Here is a 24767-nt window from a genome sequence, read left to right on the forward strand (position 1 = left end):
ATGGCTTAATAAATACAACAAATGTAGCCATTATGTTATTCTAGGGGAGGGGCTGGTGATCCCTCTGAATAAGGAAAGTTTACACAGCAATGCTTTACATCATATTTAACGGGTATATATAGTTGACCTTTAATAAGTGTGTGCTTAAGGCATAAATATGTTTTATGATGGTAAAAGAATTTATTGAATATTTTTAACATGTCAGGTACTGCTATGAGTATTATAACGATACTTTCTCACTTCATTTTTGTCTGACCCTAAGAAAGAAATACTACTACAATGCCCAGTCATTTGCATATTTATAATACCAGTCATTTGCCCAATATTACACAGTAAATTGGCAAACTGAGATTTAAATCCAGTCCAGACCATTCCAAAGCTTTGCTCTTAACTTCTGGTAGAGGTTTACAACCTTCATTGTCTAAAAGTGCTGCTGAATGTAAACCAACTTTTGCTTATTATGTATTTGCTCAATCAACGGATATTAAAAATACATTGCTATAAAGAGCCAATAAAATATTTATAGCATTTTATCCGAACATTTTTGTTTTATAAATAAATACTTATGGTAGGAAATAAACACATTGGGGAGCAAACAATACATTATGTGGTTATTCCAGTTCTCATAGATGATTACTGCACACATTCTGCTACAAATATCTTCAGACTTTCCCCCCCCAATGCACTGATGTATGAGATGTATGTATATAAACCTGTATTTTCATGATAAAAAGTGAATGATACCCTATTTTTTTCAGTAAGAATACATCATGAAACTCTTTGCATGTTTAGGACGGTAGTATATAGCATGGTTGATAGCAAATAGTGACGACTCTGCAAATGTTGGTGGTCGCTGATTGTCATCGCCGTCATCTCGGAAAACCACCCTCCAGCGAGGCTGTAATCATTTGACATTCCAACAACACGAAATTATTCTTTGCAGCACACCTTCACAAATGTGGCTTCTACCACTTAATTTGTGTGTGTGTACTAATCTTGAAGAGTAAAGATGAAATCATGTTTCATTTTGCACTTATTGCTAATGAGGTTAAACATCAGTCATTTGTATTTTTATTTTTTGAATTTTCTTCACTTGTTATTCTATTAGTTTGCTTATGATTTTCCTATCGGTATTTAAGAACTCTTTATAATGATGATTTTTAAAAAGTTTTTATTTCAATTGCAGTTAACATACAGTGTTATAGGTGCACCTGGGGGGCTTGGTCGGTTAAGCATCCGACTTCGGCCAGGTCATGATCTCGCAGTTGGTGAGTTCGAGCCCCACGTCGGGCTCTGTGCTGACGCTCAGAGCCTGGAGCCTGTTTCGGATTCTGTGTCTCCCTCTCTTTCTGACCCTCCCCCGTTCATGCTCTGTCTCTCTCTGTCTCAAAAATAAATAAACGTTTAAAAAAAATTTTAGAAAAAAAACCCCAAAAACATACAGTGTTATATTAGTTTTAGGTGTACAGTATAGTGATTCTACACTTCCATACAACACCCTGTGCTCATCACAGCGAGTGCAATCCTTAATCCCCACCACCTATTTCACCCGCCCCTCACCCTTCACCTCTCTCCACTCTCCTAACCATCAATTTGTTCTCTATAGTCAAGAATCTGTTTCTTGGTCTGCCTCCCTCTATTTTTTTCCCTTTGCTTGTTTGTTTTGTTTCTTAAATTCCACTGATGAGTGAAATCATAGGATATTTGTTTTTCTCTGACTTAGTTTGCTTTGCATATTACTCTTTAGCTCCTTCCACATTGTTGCAAATGGCAAGATTTCATTCTTTTTTTTATGGCTGAGTGGTTTCCCATTGTATATATACACCACCTCTTTGTTATCCATTCATCAGTCGATGGACACTTGGTCTGTTTCCATAAATTGGCTGTTGCAGGAAATGCTGCTATAAACAGCAGGGTGCGTGTATCCCTCTGAATCAGTATTTTTGTACTGTTTGGGTAAATACCTAGTAGTGCGGTTGCTGAATTGTAGGGCAGTTCTGTTTTTATCTTTTTGAGGAAACCCCTCCATACTGTTTTCCACAGTGGCTGCACCAGTTTGCATTCCCACCAAGAATGCAGGAGGGTTCCCCTTTCTCCACATCCTCACCAACACCTGTTGTTTGTTGTGTTGTTGATTTTAGCCATTCTGACAGGCGTGAGGTGACATAGTTTTGGGTAGCTTTTTTTTTTTCTTCATTTGTAGTTTTGATTTGCATTTCCCCGATGATCAGTGAGGTTGAGCATCTTGTCATATGTCTGTTGTCCTAAGTATGTCTTCTTTGGATAAATGGCTACTTAGGTCTTCCGCCCATTTTTTAATTGATTATTATGTATTAAGTATATATTGCAGATATTATCAGCAGCTTGTGTTTTTATTTAGGTTTTAGTCTATTTTTTTTAAATAAATAAAAATTAAGTAATTAAATTTGCCAATCATTTTTACTGTGGTTTTTTTCCTTTGGCATTTTCCAAATAAATGTTTTATTCATATCTACGTAATATAGATATGGTGTTTTTGACATTAAAAAGGGATATGCATTCTTTGAGATTTGGGAACCATGGTGTAAGGCATAAAGTCATGAAGATTATGAGTCTGTATCTCTGGTGGTAAGGAGAAAGAGATTGAAAGGCTCTCTGTTTTGGAAGAGTTTCAGTGGCTGGAGCATGTTTAGTAAGTCTGAAAATATGGGTTTTCTTTCTTTTTGTTTTCATCCACTTTTCTTGAAACCACAGAGCATGTTGTCTTTCAGGTCATCCACTACAAAGTGTAATACATCAAAAGCAGCTCATCTTCATACTAAAGTTGGGATTTCTGAGGCACGGGGATTAGTTACATTTTTGAAATTGTTTAGTGAATATAATCAGAATAGTATTCGATCAAATATTTCGCCATCTTACACTGTGTTGTTCATCATAAAGAGGAAAATATTTTCATTTTTCAGATATTTGTTTATATACAACACAATATTAAGTATGTAAATAACATGCATGTCTTGCTGTAGATGTGAAAGGATACTGACCCATGTACAAATAAACTTCTGGTTTATTTTATGAACCGAGTGTATAGCTCTGTGTTAAAAGGCCATTGAGTTAATTGCTTTTATTGTGAAATTCATCAATCAAATTAGAAATGCCTCCCCCTGTATCAAAGAGATAATATCCTTTTTGTTTTTAATTTTTTTAATGTTTATTCATTTTCTTGATAGAGAGAGTGAGAGCAGGGAAGGGGCAGAGAAAGAGACACACATGCACAGAATCCGAAACAGGCTCCAGGCTCTGAGCTGTCCATACAGAGCCTGACGCGCGGGGCTCCAACCCACGAACTGCGAGATTATGACCTGAGCTGAAGTCGGACACTTAACTGACTGAGCCACCAGGCACCCTGAGATAATATTCTTTTATGAACACTTTAATCCCACATTTAACTGAGACTCTTTTTTTTCTCTTCTAGCTTTTGTTTCCACCAATTTGACATCATACATGGCTACTGATGGCAATGCTCTTGTGAGTACTGTTTGGGACACTGCAGACTTAAATACTGTCAGTTTGATGAATGAGTAAAAAATAAACAAATTGATCTTGAGTTTGGCTAGCTACTTACTGTCCTCCATTTCATTAGCCACGATGGGATTAAATGATCCTTTTGTTAGGTTTCAGGGGGTTTCTTATGATCACCAAGCATTTAAGACTGCTAGCTATTTGCTTTTAAAGATCAAAAACATAACCATGATTTTAATATACGATACATAAATTGCCTCTGTGTTTTAGGTCAACTATGGTAATAGCACAACCTCTCATGCGACGTCTATGGGAAAAATTCTGCTAATTATTCTGAAATTTTAGGCTTTTTTGAAAATACTTTTACAGCTATAAATTTGCCTATTTAGGTAAATCCACTGAGCAAGTATGTTATCTCTATTAGACAAGGACACTAAGCAGAGAAAATTAAATAGTTGATAAAATTAACATGATATTTCTAATAGGAGGGGTGTGGGGTAGTGTGGGACTGTATAGTGTGTATCTTTTGGCAAATCTAATGACCTCATGATGGATGCATAGGATAGTTTTCGGAGTAGAGCCAAAAGCAGAACCAGAAATGGGGTATTGAGAGAATACAGTATAGACTTCCTGCAAAATAGGGGGCATGGACCATAATTTCCTGATGCAAATTAGGAAATGGATGTCAAGGCAGGTTGTAGGAATCGTGATGGAGAAATGGAATGAACTAGAAAGCTCCTGGAAGGGACACCTTACTAAAAAGCAAGGCAGTTGATTAATTCTCTGCTTTGTTAACAATTTCCTATTCCAGAAATAGAGAAAGCAATGAGAGCACTTTAATTCTGATGCTAATTCTAAATGAGAAGGAAAAGCTTGCTAGTGATGAAAATGGTGGAAACTTTGGGAGACAGGACTGCAGAAAACTAAAAATGAAAACACAAATTATAGTTCATTATTTACCCTGGGAAATTTGCCATCTAAAACTTGCGGAAAAGGCAAATGTGATCCCTTGGACACAAATGAGTAGGTGTTGTTTGATCATAGAAATGTGAATAATCATGATGAAGATAAAGAAGGGGAACACCTAAGAGAATAAATGAGGCCGCAGTGGGAGACTTGGCCAAGATTAAATATGAAGGCATATGCTTAGGGTGTTCAAGGAAGGTCCTGTGGTCAAGGGCAAAAGACAGGCATCACAGATTTGTAAAATAGTCAGGAACACTAAAGCTTAGAGTTCCCAAAGTTTATAAAAATTTTTAAAAAGAAAAAGTGCATATGATGATAAGGACATGTTATACAGAGCAAAGAAATGGAAGAACTGGAATGGTTAGATCCTTGAGAAAAGTAATGGAGGGTTTGATTTTTTTTACATTATTTCCCTTTTCTACTGAAAGAATGTAGTGTTCCAACTGGAAGGAGTTGATCTTATATATTTAAGAAGAAATGGAAACTAAGATAGTAAGAGAGCAGTTAAGCACTTTAAGAAATTCATTCACTCATTCAAACATTCATTTAAAGTTCACTGATTACCTGTCCCGACTCTATCATTTATCACCCACTGTACTAGGTAGGAACTGGAGATTTAAGTATGACCTGAAACATGTTTCAATCTCCACATCTTAAGTAGAGTATAACCCTGGCTATTGGTGCACACTGAAGATTTGATTACCAAAGGACTAACCTACCACCCACACAATCTGCAATTGAGAGCCAGCACTGCTGCTGTATGTAACCTGCTTCCCCTTGGACCCCGGAGCAGGTGGATTCTACCCTCATTGGTGGGAACTCTGGCTATTTATGGGTCTTTCTCATTTCATGAGCCATCCTCCACTCCCAGACTTAATCAGCTCAGCTCTCCTCGTGTGCCTATTTACCTGTTATTTTTATCTCGCGGCCATCAGTGTCTAGGTGGTACGGCTAAACATCTCTCTTAAGCATTTCTTCCAGTTGCTTTTCAGTGGTTACCCTACTTTATATTTCCATTCAGAAAATTAGTTCAATTTTCTGCTGTCATTTGTTCTCTAAATAAAATGTAGCACAGGAGACCTATTTTTATGCTAGGTAGTTTCAGTAGGCTTGACACATTTGACCTAATCACATCCCGAATCACACTTCATTTCCAATAACCTAACGTTTATTGAGCTATATGTGCTGAGCCTTCTGTTTGGTGCTTATGATGGGGAACTTACCATCAGCAGGGGTGAAGGCCAGTACTTTTAAGGCACTTTTGTTGATCGTGACCTGACAGTTGCTGAGGTTGGCATGGTAAATTGTGCCAATAAAACTGCCCAAGAAACTAGATTCTAAGCATCTGAGATTTTATTATGTGTGTGGTAGAATAGCGTTTTTTCTGGTTAAGCTGAGTTGTTCATTATCTGATAGTAGCCTTTTCTCTACTCTGAAAAAAACAGAATTTTTAGAGCTAAAGCTTCCCAGAGAACCAAAGGTATTCACTCACCAAGTTCCATTGGTTTCACCTTCTTGGTATTTCTTTGTCTTCACAGCACAACACTGCCCTTCCCTATCCCTGCTGGGATCCTTGCCTCTGCACCTGCCCCCCGCCCCCAACCTCCCTTGACCCTCCAATCCACCTGCCATGCAACAGACTGAGTGAACTTTCTTAAATGCAAATAACTTTGTGTCCCTTGCCTGCTGACATCTGTTCAGCAGCTTCCCATTGACTTTTGGGTAAACCTCATACTTTCAAATGTAACTTACAAGGTTCTGTGTGATGTTGGCTTTACTACTCAGTGTGGTTATTCCCCAACACTCTGTGGTGGGTGCCTTCTGGTTCACACCTGCATTCCTGTATTAGAGCCTTTCATGCTCAGGCCTTCATCCTTGGGACCTTTGTTTTTATCAACCCATGGGGTGATTCCCCTAACTCCCCTGACTCCCTGATCCTGGGTAATGGCACTTCCATATGGACCTCATTATCCTTGTTCAATTCTTTCTTTTCTGCATTTGACTGGAAGCTGTGTAAGAGCTTGCTTGCCTCTGAATCTTGGGTCCTTGGCACGGAGTAATTGTGCAAGAACTGGGGGTTGAATAAACAAAAGCCACAATTGACCAAATCGTGGCCTGAAATAAAGAATTAGCATAATTGTCTCTAGGATCTGGGTCATAGCTTGTTGGGAAATCTACAACATAATCATTAGATTTGGTACAATCCCTAAACATTTCTAAGAATCCACTTGTGTAGTCCTCCATATTTATAAGGCTTTCCATGCATCATGCTGTGGTGATAACACAGTATTATACACTAAATGAGTATTGCTTATTTTTCTGATATGACTAGTTTCTCACTAAAATAAGAAATAGATGAATAAGCAAACAAACAAACCACAATTAGCATACACGAATCTTAAAGGCTTGATTAAGAAAGTTCTCTGTTCTCAGATTTTAGTTGTAGCCAAGAAAGGAAAACAGCCTTACCTTGAAGACGACAAGGGTTAGAGGGAATGCTACACATCATCTCTTGTATCGTCATATTTAGTTCTTTCACCTAAAGCTTCTGAGAATTCTTACTTTCAGGGATGGCTCTTGTGGGCAGGAAATGGTCAGATTCATCTTAGATAAGAACCTTATTACAGTGGTTTCCCAAGAATTCTTTTAAATAAAATTGTTTTATTAAATATTGCCTAAATGTCAAGTGACAACTTGTTCCTGAAACAGAAAACTCTGCATATGAATCATGGTAACTTTGCTCAGTTTTCATGCTCCATGAGGACAGCAGGCTCATTGAATGGGAAGGGACATTTACTTCTGGTGCCGTGGCTGGGTTCATCTGCTGCTTCCTGGACTGTCATCTGTGAGATGATTTGTCTAACAGCAAACCCGTATTTGTTGTGTTTACTTCACAATAAAGCTCTGCATTCATCACTTATGGAACATTTGTTGCCTGGGTGTTCTGTGTGTGGTGAACAGTCTAGACATGATTCTCATCCCCATGGGGAACTGCCTGCCCCTCACTTGAACTCTGTGCTCATCGTGTGTGCCTCAGGGCTGGGGTGATATTCGGGGATGAAGTGAGGAATTTAGTTTTCACATTTTTGATTTACTAAAAAGAGCTCACATTTTGGCAGCTTGTTCATTTAGGCCACATGAACATAACTCCGCTATGCCAACACTGCTGTGCACAGGCCTTGTGCACAGATCAAACTTGGGAGGCTGTTTCACATATTTGCTGTTCCAAGTAGGACTTCCTGTGGAACAGTGCCTGACAGCTGTCTGGGGAGCAGATTACCGGGTAGGGTCTTGTTAACTACCACTGGAAAACTTCTGTCCCCCTTTCCAGTGCTCTTCTTTTGTCCCCTGCATTCTTATTTCTTTGGTTTCAGATTCTTACTATTTGTAGGACATGGTTAAAACAGGATGCTGGAGAAAGCTGTGATAGTTTTTGAGGAAACGGTATTTTAGATAAAAGTAGAGATTTGTTGAGCACATGGTTATTTTACCTTCAAAGAAATATCAAGGGTCAACACTTCAGGTGGGTTCAAATTTAGTGTCAGTTAATACCAGAAACTTTTCTCTATGCATGTGCTGCTTTGGGGGTAAGAAAGGTATTGGGGCAATCTTCATGTTGCTTAACTGTGCGGATGTTATTTAGTGGGGGCATTTCTCAGCTCTGTGTAATCAAGCAGTAGATGGCTTTCCAGGTATTTGTTAAATCTCCACATGTGCCAGGACTACTAGTAAGGCATCATGTGAAGTACAAATTGACATAGGACATAGTCAGTCTTTTGGCAAATATTTATTGAGTGTCCTTTCTGTGTCAGGCATTGGGCTAGGTGCTAGATTTTGAAGTCATGACATGATCAAGAACATCAATTATGTCTTGAAGTCTTGGCCAATCATTGAGTCTGTGGAGAGTTATAGTTATTCAAGCACGAGCTGATAAGAGATAAGAAAACTTGAAGAATCAAATGAAGAGGGGTAATGATTGAATAAACATGTGAACTAGAGGAAAGGCCTGAGAGTACTCACAGGTTCTGAGTTGGAACATCTGGTGGATAGGGTTACCATCATGTATGCACCACACAGATATATAAACATAAATTATAATATCTGTTGCCGAGCCATCAGCAAAGTATGGTGGGATATAGAAGACAGAATAGGCCAAGTAACATAGAGTTAAACAGTAGGCTTAGGAGTCCTACTGGCTTGGGGTCCAGTCTTGGCTCTGCTTCTCGTTATGTGTGATCTAAGGAGACGTTACTTAACTTCACCGAGATCAAGTTCCTCATTTGTGGAAAGGAAGATAAAGATAGTACCTATCATGAGGATTTTGGGGAGATAATATGAGGCAATTATTACAGTGACTACAAATAAATATCACTGCATGAATGTAAGATTATCATAGGAGCTAACTGCCTTCTAAAGTCAGAGAACACTTCATGGACGAGGTGGCATTTGACTTGGGTCAGAAAGATGAGTAAGCATTAACCAGATGAAAAATGGGGTAGGGAATAAAGTATTCAAAAGTATGGAGTTGTCAAAATACTTGAAATTTCTGCATAATAGAATAAAGTTTAAGGTGCCAGGAAAGGAAATGAATAGATGTCTTGGTGGCATAGTGAGGCTACTATGAAAAGGGAATTTCTTGTCACTCAAACTGTGATTTCAAGATAGAATCTTATCAATGAAATGACTGGTTTCCTTTCAGTAATGGTCCTGTGTGTTCACACTCTGATACTATACTATGTTGTAAACATAGAACAATGCTAGACAAAGAGAAATAGGGAAAACCAAAAAAGCGAAGATAGGTTAAAAATACAGTAAAAGCTCTGAGGATCAGAAGTGAAAAGCAGCAAGCAAGACTGAAGCTATGGGACTAATGGGTACCTTGTCCGGAGGGAGAAAGTAGTTTGCCTCCTGGACCAGTTTAAGGGGATTAAAAACTGCTCCTAAATGTGATGAGAGCTACATTCATTTCTTGGTGACAAATAAACAGGGGCTCCCCGACTTGTGAAAGGTGCTAAAGATGAAGAGAAAACAATAGTCAAACCCCTGCCTGGGCTTAGGCAATTAACCCCCTAGAGGATAGGGAGTGGGAGACAGGAACACAGCCTCAACATCAGGAACTGAACCTAGTCACCAGCTAGATTAGTGACTGGGTATGCAAGATTCATTATGATCACCTCAACGATTCATTATGATCACCTCAACACATGATTGTAGGACTGATTCTACACCCAGTAGAGGCAATCTGCAAACTGATAAGAAGGGAGCCATGGGCACAATAGGGGAAGGGGAGAAGGAGAGAAAGAGAGAGAGAGAGAGAAGAGAAGAGAAAAGAGAATGGATAAACAAAACCTCTCTACTCATATTCTGTAAACTTAAATTACAAAATAGATTTTTTAAATGCCAAGGAAGATAGACTATACAATAAAAATTCAAGGGAGACTTTATTTTACATGAAATCAATTTTTAAAAGCCTGACAGAAAAATTTAAGTACGAAACTCAAAATATCTTTGAAAAATTTTTGAAAGATTATCAGGCACAAATAAAAAAATATGAAAACGAAGTGGGTTTTAAACATATCTAGAAGTATTAGAAGTGAAAATATATTCTTTGAAATAGAATGTGCAGCCAATGGTATTAACTCAACATTGGATCCTTTCAAAAAGAATATTGGCAAATTAAAAGACATACAGAACATATGTGGTACTGAGAGAGAAACATTAAATATTAAGAAAAAGAAACTAATATATATTTGATAGTAGTGGCAAAAGAGGAGAATGAAAAGAAATGTAGGAAAGCATTATTGAATATCTCTGCTAATTTTCCATGCTTAAAAAAGGATACAAATGCTGTTATCAAAAGTTCACTCTAGGGGCGCCTGGGTGGCTCAGTCAGTTAAGCGGCCGACTTCAGCTCAGGTCACGATCTCACGGTCGGTGAGTTCGAGCCCCACGTCGGGCTCTGGTCTGATGGCTCAGAGCCTGGAGCCTGCTTCCGATTCTGTGTCTCCCTCTCTCTCTGCCCCTCCCCCGTTCATGCTGTGTCTCTCTCTGTCTCAAAAATAAATAAAACGTTTAAAAAAAAATTAAAAAAAAAGTTCACTCTAAGGATTGAGCAGTATAAAAAAGAATAAGTCCATAACTAGATACAATGTAATAAACTACAGAATATCAAGGATGATAATTATGTCTTAAAAGAGTGAAAAGATCACATACAAAGAATTACAGACTGATAGCAATTTCATCAATACAATAAATGACAGACAAATGATTAAACGCTCCAAAGTGCCAGGTGAACAGAATTGTATACTCAGCTAAACTATCATTCAATTTTGATGGCAAAATAAAGACATTACTGTTTAGATAAACATTCAGAATTTACTACCTGTAAATCCTCATTAAATGGACTGTTAGAGGAGGTACTCCAGGAAAAAGAAAAGTGAACCCAACAGACAGATATTTGATAAAGGAAACAAAGGTGATCACAGAAATTGATAACATATGGCACTAAATTTAATTGTCTATTGATGAGTAATGATGGTAATAATAACATTTTAACAGAAAAATAAAAATCTAGAATATAGTACCAAGAGAGAAGGCATCGAAGCAGGAGTTAAAATGGGCTGAATTGGGGCGCCTGGGTGGCTCAGTCGGTTAAACGTCCGACTTCAGCTCAGGTCATGATCTCACGGTCCGTGAGTTTGAGCCCCGCGTCGGGCTCTGTGCTGACTGCTCAGAGCCTGGAGCCTGTTTCAGATTCTGTGTCTCCCTCTCTCTCTGACCCTCCCCCGTTCATGCTCTGTCTCTCTCTGTCTCAAAAATAAATAAATGTTAAAAAAAAAATTTTAAATGTGCTGAATTACGTGACATATTCATGATGAATTTAGAAATACTAAATTAAAATAGTAAATTGAGCATCAGAGGAATACCATGTAAGGAAATGGAAGAAAGGGAGAAAATAAAATAAATGTAAACTGAAAACACAAAATGAAACTACAGTAAATGTTAGTAGATTAAACACCTATCAAGAGGCATATATATTCATATTAAAAAAAATAAAAATCTGATTATAGGATGTTTATAAAAGAAATAGAAAAAGTAAACAAAAACCGTACACACAGAAATACCACACAGAAAGATTGAAAATAATAGAAATACTAATAAAGTTATAGCTCCAGCAACAAAATTTACATAGGGATAGGAGATATTTGGAAAACAAAATTAGCAACTTTGAGGTTTACATTGAATGCTTACAAAACTTGACTATGTAGCAAGTCACAAATAAATGTTAGCATATTTCAAGAAATTGATACCATAAAGATTGTGTTTTCTGAACAGAAAGCAATGACATTAAGACTCAAAAAGAAAAAGATTAGTAGAAGGTTCTCATAAGTTAGGAAACTTACAAGTACATTCTAGAATATCTCACTGGGTGGAGAGAACTGACTTAGAATTGAAAACCAGGGAGATTCAGGTAGAATTTAGATGTAAATTTATAGCTCTAAATATATTATTAAAAGCAAAGAATGATAATAAATGAGAAATCACCTGCAGGAATTAGAACAAGAATAACACAGTAAATATAAAGAAAATTAAAGATATAGGCATAATAAATTAAGAGCAGAAACTAGTGGAATAGTTTAAAAAAAAAGAAGCAAGTGGAAGGATTTCTGAAATTCTGAAATAGGACCCCAATATATACTCTAGATTGCAGAGAACTGAACATATATTGCAGGAGATTCTAAGTAGGATTCTTGAAAGCAATTTGGAACATATCCAAAAAGTTAAAGAATATTCATATTATAACTCATGGAGTATATATTTCTTCCTTCTTTTGTTACTTTTTATTATTTTTAAAGGAATAGAATACAAATACAGTCGTGTTTTCCTATTGACGCCTTCCTTTTTCCATTTCCCTCTCATTCACCCCAAGTTACATTGTGATGTTTATCATTCCCATGCAACTTTAGTATTTACACGCAATATTTAACAATCTTATAAACAATAGCATTATTACAGGCATTTAATTTTCAACATGGCGTTTTTGAGATTTGTTTTGCCCAGGTAGCGCTAGTTCTGACAGACCATGGCACTAAAGGAAAAGGACGCTGTTTATCCACCCACATACGAAACACATAAGCATTCTACAGTTGTGTATTACCAGTACAATGGTGCAATTAACAAACTGTGATCTCCACTGTGCATAGGGGCATGTGTTTCTCTGGGCTGGAGTATTTACCTGAGAGTGGATCTTTCTTTTTTTTACACGGGCAGCACTTGATGTTTTGGACTCCCCTTTCTTTCAAATCTCTTGGTCAAGGGGCATCTGGGTGGCTCATTCAGTTAAGCGTCCCTACTTTGGCTCAGGTCATGATCTCACAGTCTGTGGGTTCAAGCCCCACATCCGGCTGTGTGCTGATAGCTCAGAGCCTGGAGCCTGTTTTGGATTCTGCCTCCCTCTTTCTCTGCCCCTCCCCTGCTCATGCTCTGTCTCTCTCTGTCTCAAATATAAACAAAAACATAAAAAAAATTAAAGACCCCCCCACAAATCTCTTGGTCAATTCCAGGACAACCCCTCCTCTGATTTTCTGTATCTTTTCATTAGCTGTTATGTTCAGTCTCCTTGATTGTTTCTCTGTTGCTACTGTGTAACGTATTGGGCCTCCTTCAGATTCTGACTTGGAGTCTTTGTCCTTCTGCACACATGGCTGATCTTATCCTAGCTCAAGTTTTGTACTCTCTATACGTTGATGGTTCCCAATTCTATATCTTGTTCCAGATTTTCTCCAAATCCCTAGACCCTTAAGTACAATGTATACAGAGCATTTCCACTTAGATGCCTCATATGTACATCAGATTTGCTGTTTACTACTGGACGTGTATATTTAAAACTATGCTGTCTATATTGCTGTCATTTATCCAATTGTCTAGGCTAGAAACTCCAGAACTTCCCTGGCATTTCACTCTCCCTCACTTTCTACATTCTCTCCCTCCTCCTCACTCTCCCCTTCTGGCCCCTCCTCCCTTTTCCAGCTCCTCTCTTTGGCTCCTTCTCTCCTCTCCTTCTCCCCCTTCTTCCTAGTCTTCCCACTTTATTCCTTCTTCTGTCTCTTCTATGCCTCCAGCTTCCCCTCACATTCTAGTCCCACTCACATTCCCTGTCCTACTCCTTTATATAACATCAACAGCGAGCGCAAATATCGTAAGAAGCTGCCACTAGTTTTGTTCTTGAAATAAACTTTTGCACATTGCCATTTATTTCTATGACATTGGGCAAAATACTGGACCTCCATTTGCTTCAGTTTTCTTCTTCTGTAAGATGGGGAGCACCTAGGCCATAATTATTGTGAAGATTCAATCCAGGTATTTGTGAAAAGACTCAGGGCAGTGCCTAGCACATGGCAAACGTTCTACAAGCTTTATATATATTTTCTAGCTGTCATGATCTCCTGTTCCTATTATTATTAGAATGTCTATTATTTGACTCCAGTTTTTACTACTAGAGATTTTTTTTCATATGCATTATTGAGTAATATTTAAGGTAGGTTAGTCTTCTGAAAAAAAGTAAGTGAATTTTTCATGTATTTTCTCTGGTAAGATTTTAATAGTTAAAAGCTTTAAAACTCCCTATATAAAGTTGAGTTTACTTTTCCAGGAAGGAGACACGATCTTTGTGGGGGAAAGGTGTTCGTGGAGAAACGTTGCTAACAACACAGTCAGTTGGAATTGGCTTGACTAAAATACTTAGGACTTTTGTACCTTGGTTAAAGGATTGATAGCTTGAAATTGACAATGATGTGAGGCTTTACACCATGGAAACTGGTAAATGCCACAGATCATGGTGCATTTACTAGCATATCATTGTACAATTTTGCTGAAGACCAGAAGAATCGTTATGAAGTTTCATGAAGTGACAAACCACGTTGCTGTGAATTTCAATATATCATGGAGGTAAATGGTGCCCACAGGATTTAACAATTACTATATAGATTGGAAGTCACTAGACTAATTACTCTGTAACCTGAGTGTTAGCGCCATCATTAGGCATCAGAGGAAGGTCCCTTTGTATATTTTGTTCTGGTTCCTTTGTATGTTTATGTGTGTTTTGACTGATTAATAACCACATGAATTTCTGTAACTGTTTTGTAAAATTAAAGTACTGCTTTCCAGTAAAAAGGGAATATATATTTAAAAGAAAAATTTCCCCCCAGTTTTAGAACCAAGTTAGTGCAAACTCAGAATTTAGGATAATTCTTTATTTTTACCCACAGCATCCCAACGGGAAGATCTTATCAGGCTTTGGACACTTGTTCTGATAACGAGTTATAATTCCACTATTGAAAAACTATCTCATAAATTGCTTAACTGGTTGCTCGGCTTTTTTTTTTTTTTCACTTACCTAGTGAAGAAAAAAACCCACATGTAACATCTTCTTAAAACTGACTAGTTAGTGGGTTCCACTTCCTGTTGTGAGGAGTAAAATGTATCTTAAACTCACTGAAGTTCTGAAGATTGTTTTTATTCTCTCATCTAAACCAATTTAGGTTTCAAATTCACATATTTGAGGTGAAACTGAAACTCCCTAAAATTTGTTATTTCTATAATATGTGCTCTGTTTCTGGTTGGGGGAAAACAGTTTTAACAGTTAATACAGATTTTATAATAATTTGCCTTAGGGGAAGTATTGTCAGAGGAGAGTGTCCTCAATGACTAAACTCCTTTACCCCCCTTAAAAAAAGGTCTAAGTTCTTTCTTGGTGTTGAGTGTTCACTCTCTTTGAGGTATTGTCCTGCTTGCAACTCCCGATCTCACCCAGCCCAGACACAAGATTCTAGCAAACACCAAGGGCTGGTCTTGGGCAAAATTGAGGTAAAACCTATAGATTCATTTGGGCGTTCTCTAGAGCCGGCCCTAGGGTTGGATGGATGAGTTGGAGAGTTCCCAGTCCCATTTGGGGCTCAAAATGGGTGGATGGAGGAGATTCACTGGTGCTCAGTCAGGAGAGATGGACCCAATGGTGCCCGCCTTTACAGACTCTACAGTTGTCTTCTTGTGACTTTCCCATGCTTTGTTCTTCTTAGAGCTGCTCTTTTTCTATGAACTAAATGTGACTGACCTTGGTCATCTGGGGCCAGAACCTTATAGGAAAGCCTCTGTTCCCACATCTAAATTTACCTACTCTCTCCTTTGTCTTTAGTCCTGACTCACCTAAGTTTTAACTATTCAAATGATACACATATTTGGGCTAATATATATATATATATATATATATTTTTTTTTTTTGTTTCCCTGATCTCAGATAATTGCTTAGTAAAAAGACCCCAGGAGACCATTGGAGGGAATGGTGGGAATTTCAGACCAAGATGCAGGTCAGGATAGGAGATATCTGTTGAAGAGGCGCTGAGACGACCTTGTCACAATATGCCTAGATTTTTGTCACGTGTCAGGACTGTAATAAATCTATTCTTGCCTAAAACTTAGGGCAGTCACTGCTTTTGTTATGCCCTTTTCTCACAAGGATGATTGATTCCTGCAGGACTAAAATTGTATTCTAACATTTGTAAAATAAAAAGTCAGTATGAGATTTCCCAGGAAAAATAATTTAAGCACATTGACTTCATCATCGTTGCTGAAGGAAATACAAGTCCCACTTATCCTAAAAATGATGCAATTTTTATTAGTATAAAGTATTTGCTTATATCGGTAATAGTGTAATATATTATATATAGTCATATAATGTTTTTTGCTTTTCAGATAATTTTCACATACAACCTTGTTAAAAAATCTGTAAGACCTTTATATTGGGATTATAGAAATATCTTGACTTTACAAACAAGGAAACGGGTTCTGAGTGGTCAATTGACTTTTTCCTGGTAACACAGCTACCCAGGCAGGAGCTGATTTCAGGCCCCTGGATTTTTAAATCCTACCCTCTTTCCCCTGTATCATATTCCCTCTTGAAACATATAGTAGTACCATACACAATAGCTATTAGGTCAATAGTTAGGTATGCAGAATACTAGCCAGGAACATCTATATTATAAAATGTTGTGGTAAGATTGTATGTCAACCATTAGAGCTGCTTTGCGATTATGTACAATATTTTTAAATTCTCTACTTGTTAACATAAAAGATTACATCTTTTATATATGAGTAAATTCAGCTTAGATAATGTGCAACTTCTTTAATCTAAAACGTCTCTCCACACACACACACACACACACACACACACACACACGGCCATTTGAAAGCTTTTTTCTTTTTTTTTATTATCTATGTTTGCTGATAGTTTGATCTTACACATATTGTTTAAAATGTATTGTGAAAGATGTGTATTTCAGATATATTATCTTATGTCTGATTTGAATATCTGAAGAGCTAGTATAAAATAGAAGTTGAAATTAACTTATCTTCTGTGAAACATGTGAGAAACATTCAGAGATGCTTAAAGACAGAATGAGTAATTTGAATCTGGCTGTAGATAAGAATTTCCTGATAAGGAGGATAGATACTTAGATGTCACCAAAAGAGGTTGTGGGACTTCTTTTTCTGGGATATTGAATTCATGTGGTGTAGGTGTAACCCTAGATGGTGGCAGGGCCATGGATTTAACAATCTGATACGAACCGGTAGTATTGTGAGATCGCAATTGGCTTCCCGGTTTATTTAATTAATTGGTGTTATTTAAAAAATTGCCAGGGAAGAAGCAGGATCTGTTTTTTGATTCTCTCTGACACCCACAAAAAAGTCAAAGGGGAAATATTTCATTATTTTTAAGAACTTCAGTGCACACTGTCCTGCCCTAACAGAAGTGGTAGCATTAAAACTGTCTGTGGTGGAAACAGGAAACATTAGTGATAAACGCCGAGTTACGCATCTTCGTATCTTTCCTCAGGTTCAGCTCAACGTATACCATTCTAATTAGCACATTTTGTGCCTCAGCGAGTAGCTCCCCTTTAGCTCTGCTTGGAGAGTTTTTTTTAGCTTCCATCCTGCTCATAAACACTGCCACCCCCTCCCTCCTTCTCTCTTTACAAATGTTACAACACAATCAGAAATTTCCTCTTTTCTTTCCTTCCTGCATTATCAGCAGGTTCCCTTGCGTCAGAAGCAGAGAAAGAAAACTCAAGGTAATTAGATCTCTTTTGTTTCTTTATCCCCTTTTCGTGTGCGTGAGTGTGGGTTTTCTCTCGGATGCCTTCTTTGGGATCAGATTTATTTATTTTTTTGTCTGTCTTATGCTCATATCAGAAGGTGGATGGCAGATTAAATTTTTGGTTATTTTTGGCTCGATTTTAAGAAATGACGGCATGCTGTTCATTTGGATTAATCCCTCATGGTATGTCAATAAAGCTTAGAAAAGCTGGCACCGGAGTCGGGAAGTAGCTGTGTTTAGGTGGGCATTAACCCTTCTCTATATTGCATAATGACTGCTATTATTTTGAAAGGAGCTGTGTTAGTACAACGATATGCCTGCCAGGCTCATGATTTGAATTTTTTCAATTTATTCTTGTTGAATAATATTCTTAGACTAACACTTGCATATTAGCCTCCCTCTTTCTTTGGTCATATCTTGTACCTTCTAAGCACCAAATAAATGCTTAAAAATAAAATAAATATTCTTTTCTTTTTTTGCATTTACTTTGCATAAATTTTAGTAAAAAAAAAATTCAGCTCTCAAGAGGTAAACAACAGTTACCTTTCACTTGGTCATGTAAATCAGGGTACTGTGTTATTTACCTTCTCATATAATTGCTGCAGGTTTTTTCACGATGAGTCGGAGGAGGATATCATGTAAAGACCTGGGACATGCTGACTGCCAAGGGTGGCTGTATAAGAAAAAAGAAAAAGGAACTTTCCTAAGCAACAAATGGAAAAAGTTCTGGGTGGTGCTGAAGGGAACGTCGCTCTACTGGTACAGCCACCAAATGGTGAGTCTACAATATTCCTCTCCTTTCAGCCGCTTTGACAAGGGTGGCTTAAACATCACTGAGGACCAGGTGGTTCCTATGGGAAAGTTCATTTTTATTTCTGGAACTTGGAACAGAGCAGATAAATCAGTTCTAGAAACCTTTTCTGATCCAATAGATAGGAAGGCTGTTGCACTCTATTTTACGGAAGACAGAAATCATCCTGCTTGACTCATCTTTGGTTGGAGAGGGCTGCCCAAACTTATATCTATCTATGAATGTTACTACTCTTCCATGAGAAATTGTACTCATTTCAAGACTTATATGGACAGCACTTTATATGGAAACTTTTTGTTATTAAGATTTCTAGTAAAATGGGGAATCGGCTTTAAGACCTATTAGGGGTATAAACTGATTCAGTCCACAGAATGTATTTTCATTTCTCCTCCTTTACTATTTTTTCCTCTGCCCTTTATTGGGTGGGTTGGTTTTAGAGTTGCTAATCCGCGTACCAGCACTGCGTTGCTGACTGTTGTCTCTTGTTCCCTGGCATGCTTGGTGATGGCATTAAAGTACGATGATCAGACAACACTTGAAAAGAAAGTTACCTGATTTGTCCTTAATCAGCGGTACACTTCTGTGGTCTGCTTCACAGGCTAGTTTTCTGTTGGGAAGGGCTGGAAATAAAGTTATTATGAGAAGGTTTGCTGAGCGTTCCTGGCTAGCAACATTTTTGAAGACAGCGATGTTGTTGAATATTGAATGAGTAGAGACTTTTCATATAGGAATTCTCTCCATTAACCCCCAGTGGCCAATTGCTGATCTCAGGAGAGCTGGAGTTTCTTTTGGGGTCTAATGAAGTTCAGCAATGGATATCCTTTAAGCAGTTAAGGGTAAATTACTTAGGAATTGCCCCTAAGCAAGAGCCATCCTTTCTGTATGACACCATTCTTCTAAAATGGCTTGTGGATCCCCATCACTCAAGTAACAGAGCTTTAGAGCATGTAACTTTATAACTGTAATAGAGGTGCTGTATATAGTTTGTGGATTTTAGTGGATCAACTTACATTCATTGGGCATTAATAAGAAATTTGTTACCCATATGCCCCTAGGCAGCTGTTATGTAAAGACTTGGTAAAACTGGACCCAAATCCAACTCCAGTGCTCTGGAATAAGCATGTGCGCCGCCCTCCCCAACCCATCCAGCCCGCCATGCTTCTTTCTCTACAACCCCTCTCCAGCCCCCTGTTCTCAGGCTAATTGCTTTGGTTTCACCCCATGCAAAACATGGTACAAAGTCCTTTATTGAGTTCCATAAAATATATATTTATTTAAGGCTTCAGTGAGCTGTAACAACTTTATCAAAGATTTGGGAGGGTTTCAAGAGAGAATCACTTTGCGGAGTATGCAGGTACCCACTATCTCCCTTCTCTCGTCTCCCCTTCTGGGTATATCTGTCATCTCTTGCTTAACATGGAATAGTTTTACCCACATTAAGGCAACCTAGGGCTGGGGTTGCACCTTCTGTCTTCGGGGATTTTTCCTAAACGAACACAGCTTTTTTTCTTAGGAGGAATTAAGGTCATTACAGATTTTTTCCTCCTGTTTCATATTATTTTTGGCTCTTGCTTTTGGGTAGTTGTGGCCAGTGATAATCTGCATCTTTTATAAATTGAGAGGACTTACTGACACACCTTTCAATAGCTCTCTGGGAATTTCCAGAGGCTGTTGGAAGGATTGGGTATTGATCAAGCCTGGCACATCCGTGGGAAGTAACAAACTCAGATAGAGGCATGGCATTAATTTCCTCAGTGAAATTATTGAGCAAATATGTTCTTGGTGCTGTCCCCATCTTCATAGAATTTAAAGGAAGCCCCTTCTGAATCACACACAGTTACAGATTTGGCTGGTTTGGTTCACTGGCTCATTTGGCTTAAGCTTCTCTTACAGCAGCAACTTAGAGGACAGTTACCTGTTTTAGGCATTAGGAATCTCATGCTTCCACAGGGAGCAGAAATGTCATCTGAGATGAGATTGGAAAGAGGTAAAGGAGAGAGCCATCTGGCACCCTCAAGCGCCCTATCCTCATTTGCTTTCATGCAGATGTATAAAGCAATATTCAGGGAGCAAATCATGTACCTGAATAGAGTTAGGTGAGCGATATTGAATGGAGAATAAGTTTACTGTTATCTGGCCTTGGAGTTATCCTGATAAACGAGTGATATGTAACAGAGGGACCTCCAGCTCCCTAATTTTATGACTCTATTATAGAGAAATTCTCACTTTCTCTCTTTCCATGCACACATGCATACATACACCCACATGAGTGGGTGTGCGTGCATACCCTGACATCTTAATTACATGTTTGTGATGAGGAAAAAAGGCTACTCAATGAATACTTAATTAGCAGTCATATTCCTGGTATCCATGTGAATGTCAACTGTGAAATAAGAACCAAACACATGTCCTCAAGCTAAGAACGTTTATTGACTTTCTGCCACGCAAGGAATTCAGATTCAACAAAGTAGTTCCCAAGGCACTTAATGCCTAATGAGCAAACCTCTTATTCTCTCCTCTATTCTTTCTTCCTTGGCCTGATGCTGGGAGGTAATGGAGCCAATAGCATCCCAGCAAGAACCACTTCTTACTGAATGCCTACTGTGATGCCAAGGGATATTCTAGGTACCCTTCACACATGCTCTTTCTTACTGCTCAAAAACGCCCTCTGAGGTAATAATTGTCACCACATTTGGAAAGTTGGGAAAGCTGAGACCCAGGAAGATTGTGTGTCTAGCCCTGTGATGCAAGTAGTAAGCGGGGAAAACATCACGTTCCGCCCCTTTGACTCTGTAGCCAGAATTGTTGCCATCTGCCAGCCTGACCCCATGCCGACCCGAGGCTAAATGACAGTCTTCAGTAGGGTTCTGAGAGAAGAGCTCTAGAGATGAAGTCTAGGGCAATTCTCATACGAAAGTATGGTGATCTATCTCATGGGATCCCTTTGTTGGTCTCTATTGCTCTCTGACACATCACCCTCACCATCCTGGGCACCTTTTTTGTCATATTATTACCCAGTAATTGATTCATGGTGTACCTTCTCCCTTCATGACACTTTGCTGCTTCAAACAGCACTACCCGGATTTCCTTGAGAAAGGTCAAGTCCAGATACTCATCTGCCATTTTCACACCCCATGTTCTGTGCTTAGAATGTGCTACAGCACACAAGAATGTGTGTACCAGGTCTTAACAAAACCATATTCAAGTGTAACAGCCATAAAAACCCAGGCTGTTTACAATCTTGAAATCCACACAGTTGTTTTCCCTTTCCACTTGGATAAAGTACAAATTGCTTTCCTCGCTTGTGAGAGTCTCCTGACCTGTATCTCTCTTATTGCGCCACCCTCCCCTTCACCATCCAGCCTCCAACTACAGAATTTCTTTTAATTCCTTCTTAGCATCACATATGCTGGCACTCTCTTTGAGCCTTTCTACACATGCTGTTTCTCTGCCCAGAAAAAGCTTTGTCTCCATGCCCAAAAGTCTTCTTCCCACACAATCCCAATGACCTGAGTCCTCCTTAGAAGTCAGATTTTAGCTTAAGTAGCCTTCCTTCTGACCTTATCCTGGCCTTATCCTCTGACCTAAATCAGGGTGCCTCTGCCTGTACCCATAGAAGCTTGTACTTTTTTCTTAGTTTTATACCTTTCTTCCCCTTTGTACATGTTTGTTAGGCTTGCTGTTTTCTATAATTGAAGATAATCTCTGTTAAGGCAGGATCACAAGTATATTTTAGTGCAGTGGCTGACACAACAGGCATTCAATTAATATTTGCTGATTTCATGACATAAATGAAGGTTAGGAATCATCAACATTTACATTTCCCATGGGGATCTTGAGAAATGGTAGGGATAAGGACTGCTTTTACTGGAAAATATTTTTCCAGTAGGGTTTCATGGTCCCAAGTAGGTGCCACACAGCTGCTCCCATTTGGTAACATTGTATTAGGGGCTATTATTTTAAGATTATTTCTAGGGGCACCTGGGGGGCTCAGTTGGTGAAGTATCTGACTTTGGCTGAGGTCATGATTTCACCGTTCGTAAGTTCAAGCCCAGCGTCAGGCTCTGTGCTCACAGCTTGGAGCCTGGAGCCTGCTTTGGATTCTGGGTCTCCCTCTCTCTCTGTCCCTCCCCCGTTCCCTCTCCTTCTCTCTCTCCCTCTCAAAGCTAAATAAAACATTTAAAAAAATAAAAAATCAAAGATTATTTCTAACCATGGCCATTGGCTGTAAACAAGGGTCTGGTGATCTTGATCAACCTGATCTTGATCCGACTGGGGTGGAAAATGTTGAAAGGGAGGCAGACATTTCCCAGGGAGCCTCTGGCACTCTCACACTTCACCTGGACACCAGGCACAGCTGGAGAAGTTTGGGACCAACATCTTCTCTCTGGTGAAGAAGCAAAGTTCTGAATTACTGTTTTCCTTCAGGTGTGTTACTACGAGATAGTGACAAGTCCTTAAGATGTTATTAGTCATTAAAAGTATCTTTTATTTTTAAGGTCTTAGATTTTTCTGCTTTTGCTGTAACTAATTTCACTTTTCTAAGAATTCTTTTTCTTGATTCTTTTTTTTCCTTTTTCTTTTTTTAATGTTTTTATTTAGTTTTGAGACAGAGAGAGAACATGAGCAGGGGAGGGGCAGAGAGAGAGGGAGACACAGAATCCGAAGCAGGCTCCAGGCTCCGAGCTGTCAGCACAGAGCCTGATGCGGGGCTCGAACTCACGGACTGTGAGATCATGACCTGAGCTGAAGTCGGATGCTTAATCGACTGAGCCACCCAGGCGCCCCATCTTTTTTTTTTTTAAAGAGAGAAGCACAAGTGGGGGAAAGGTACAGAGGGAGGGAGGGAGGGAGAGAGAGAGAGAGAGAGAGAGAGAGAGGAGAATCTCAAGCAGGCTGCAGGCTCCAGCCTCAGCATGGAGACCAACAGAGGGCTGTATCCCAGGACATTGGGGTTGTGACCTGAGCCGAAATCAAGAGTCAGACACTGAAGTGACTGAGCCACCCAGGCGCCCCTCTTTTATAAGAATTTAAAAAAATTTTTTTTAACGTTTATTCATTTTTGAGAGACAGAGCGCAGTTGGTGGAGGGGCGGAGAGAGAGGGAGAGACAGAATCCAAAATAGGCTCCAGGTTCTGAGCTGTCAGCACAGAGCCCGACAAGGGGCTAGAACCCACGAGCTGTGAGATCATGACCTGAGCTGAAGTCTGACACCTAACCAACTGAGCCACCCAGGCACCCCAAGAATTCTTAATTAAAATCTTGCTTAGTTCCTTGAGAAATATGTGGTGGATTTTATTTATACCCAAGACCTATTATAAAGTAAAGTGTATTATATAACTCATTTGAAATTCTTAAATGTTTCTGTTCAGAGAGCATTTAATCATCTCGCTGATGTATTTTCTTATATTATCTAGGAGTGTATGTGGACTATCAAAACCCATCAAGGGAACATATGCATTATGGTGATAATCAACTTGGAGCCATTGCCTAAACAATTTAGGCTTTAATTACAAAGCACAGTTTAATGTTACTTATAGAGGAGAGATTGAAAGTACTTTCTTTTTAAGTGAACCCCGCATGAAAAGCTCATCGTCCCCCCAACCTATTCATCCTCCTCCCCACCCACATGCATATCCTCCTACCAGTATTAGTGAGGTCTTAATAATTTGGGCCAACAGTTGTAAATGTCAGTACAGGATTAAAAAAATAAGGGACTGCATTTCTTCTATTAATGGCTTCTAGATGGGCAGAGGAGAGAGAGCTATGTAAGTGACATAATCAAAGAAAGATTTGTGAAAAAAAGCGGCTCTGAGATTGACAGTACAGATCAATTCTGTAAATTCTGGGAAGAAGGAAAATATTTTGGGCCAAATGTGAAGGACTTCTGCCCCAGTGATTATTTTTTAAATCTCTCTTTTTTTCCTCTCTTTCCTCCCCCTCTCTCTTTTTTTCCTATCTAAGAAGGTGTTTTTTTTTTTTTTTAATTATTTTTTCCAAAGCTGTGTAATTTTCCTGGTCAAAGATTTACTTTACTAGGTAAACATAGTTTTCACCAATCAGAAAACATTATTTCTGTGCATTTCAGTGACTGTAGAATATCTTCAGGGAGAAGATTCTCTTAAGATCCATCTTGGAAGACAGTTTCCCCTCCCCCGACCCCTACCCCCAAGGAGAGTAGGGGGATGGGCATTCCAGTCCAAGGGAATATGTGAACAAAGGAATGAAAATATAAATGAACTGTACCAACCCACTGTTAGGTATTATATTGAATTCCCATAACCTAGCAAGATAGATTTTATTATTCCCATATTTCAAGGAAGTTTACTGAAGCTTAGG

The 24767-nt window shown here is 38.7% G+C and overlaps 1 protein-coding gene across 10 annotated transcripts in view; it reads left to right on the forward strand.

Moving 5' to 3' along the window:
* Positions 1-24767, forward strand: part of IPCEF1 (interaction protein for cytohesin exchange factors 1) — a 181093-nt gene that overhangs the window by 88197 nt on the left and 68129 nt on the right. For 4 of the 10 annotated variants that reach the window (XM_053222064.1, XM_053222063.1, XM_053222065.1 and 1 more), the window contains 3 exons: positions 3452-3504; positions 17552-17591; positions 18223-18392. In XM_053222064.1, coding sequence (XP_053078039.1) covers positions 3481-3504; positions 17552-17591; positions 18223-18392 — 234 coding nt within the window. In that variant the 5' untranslated portion in view covers positions 3452-3480. Of the gene's footprint in view, positions 1-3451; positions 3505-17551; positions 17592-17619; positions 17858-17900; positions 18146-18222; positions 18393-24767 lie in introns of those variants that run through there. The other 6 variants (XM_053222067.1, XM_053222066.1, XM_053222070.1 and 3 more) reach the window with 5 other exon arrangements.

The sequence above is a fragment of the Acinonyx jubatus genome, chromosome B2 (assembly GCF_027475565.1).
Source record: "Acinonyx jubatus isolate Ajub_Pintada_27869175 chromosome B2, VMU_Ajub_asm_v1.0, whole genome shotgun sequence".
Taxonomy (NCBI): domain Eukaryota; kingdom Metazoa; phylum Chordata; class Mammalia; order Carnivora; family Felidae; genus Acinonyx; species Acinonyx jubatus.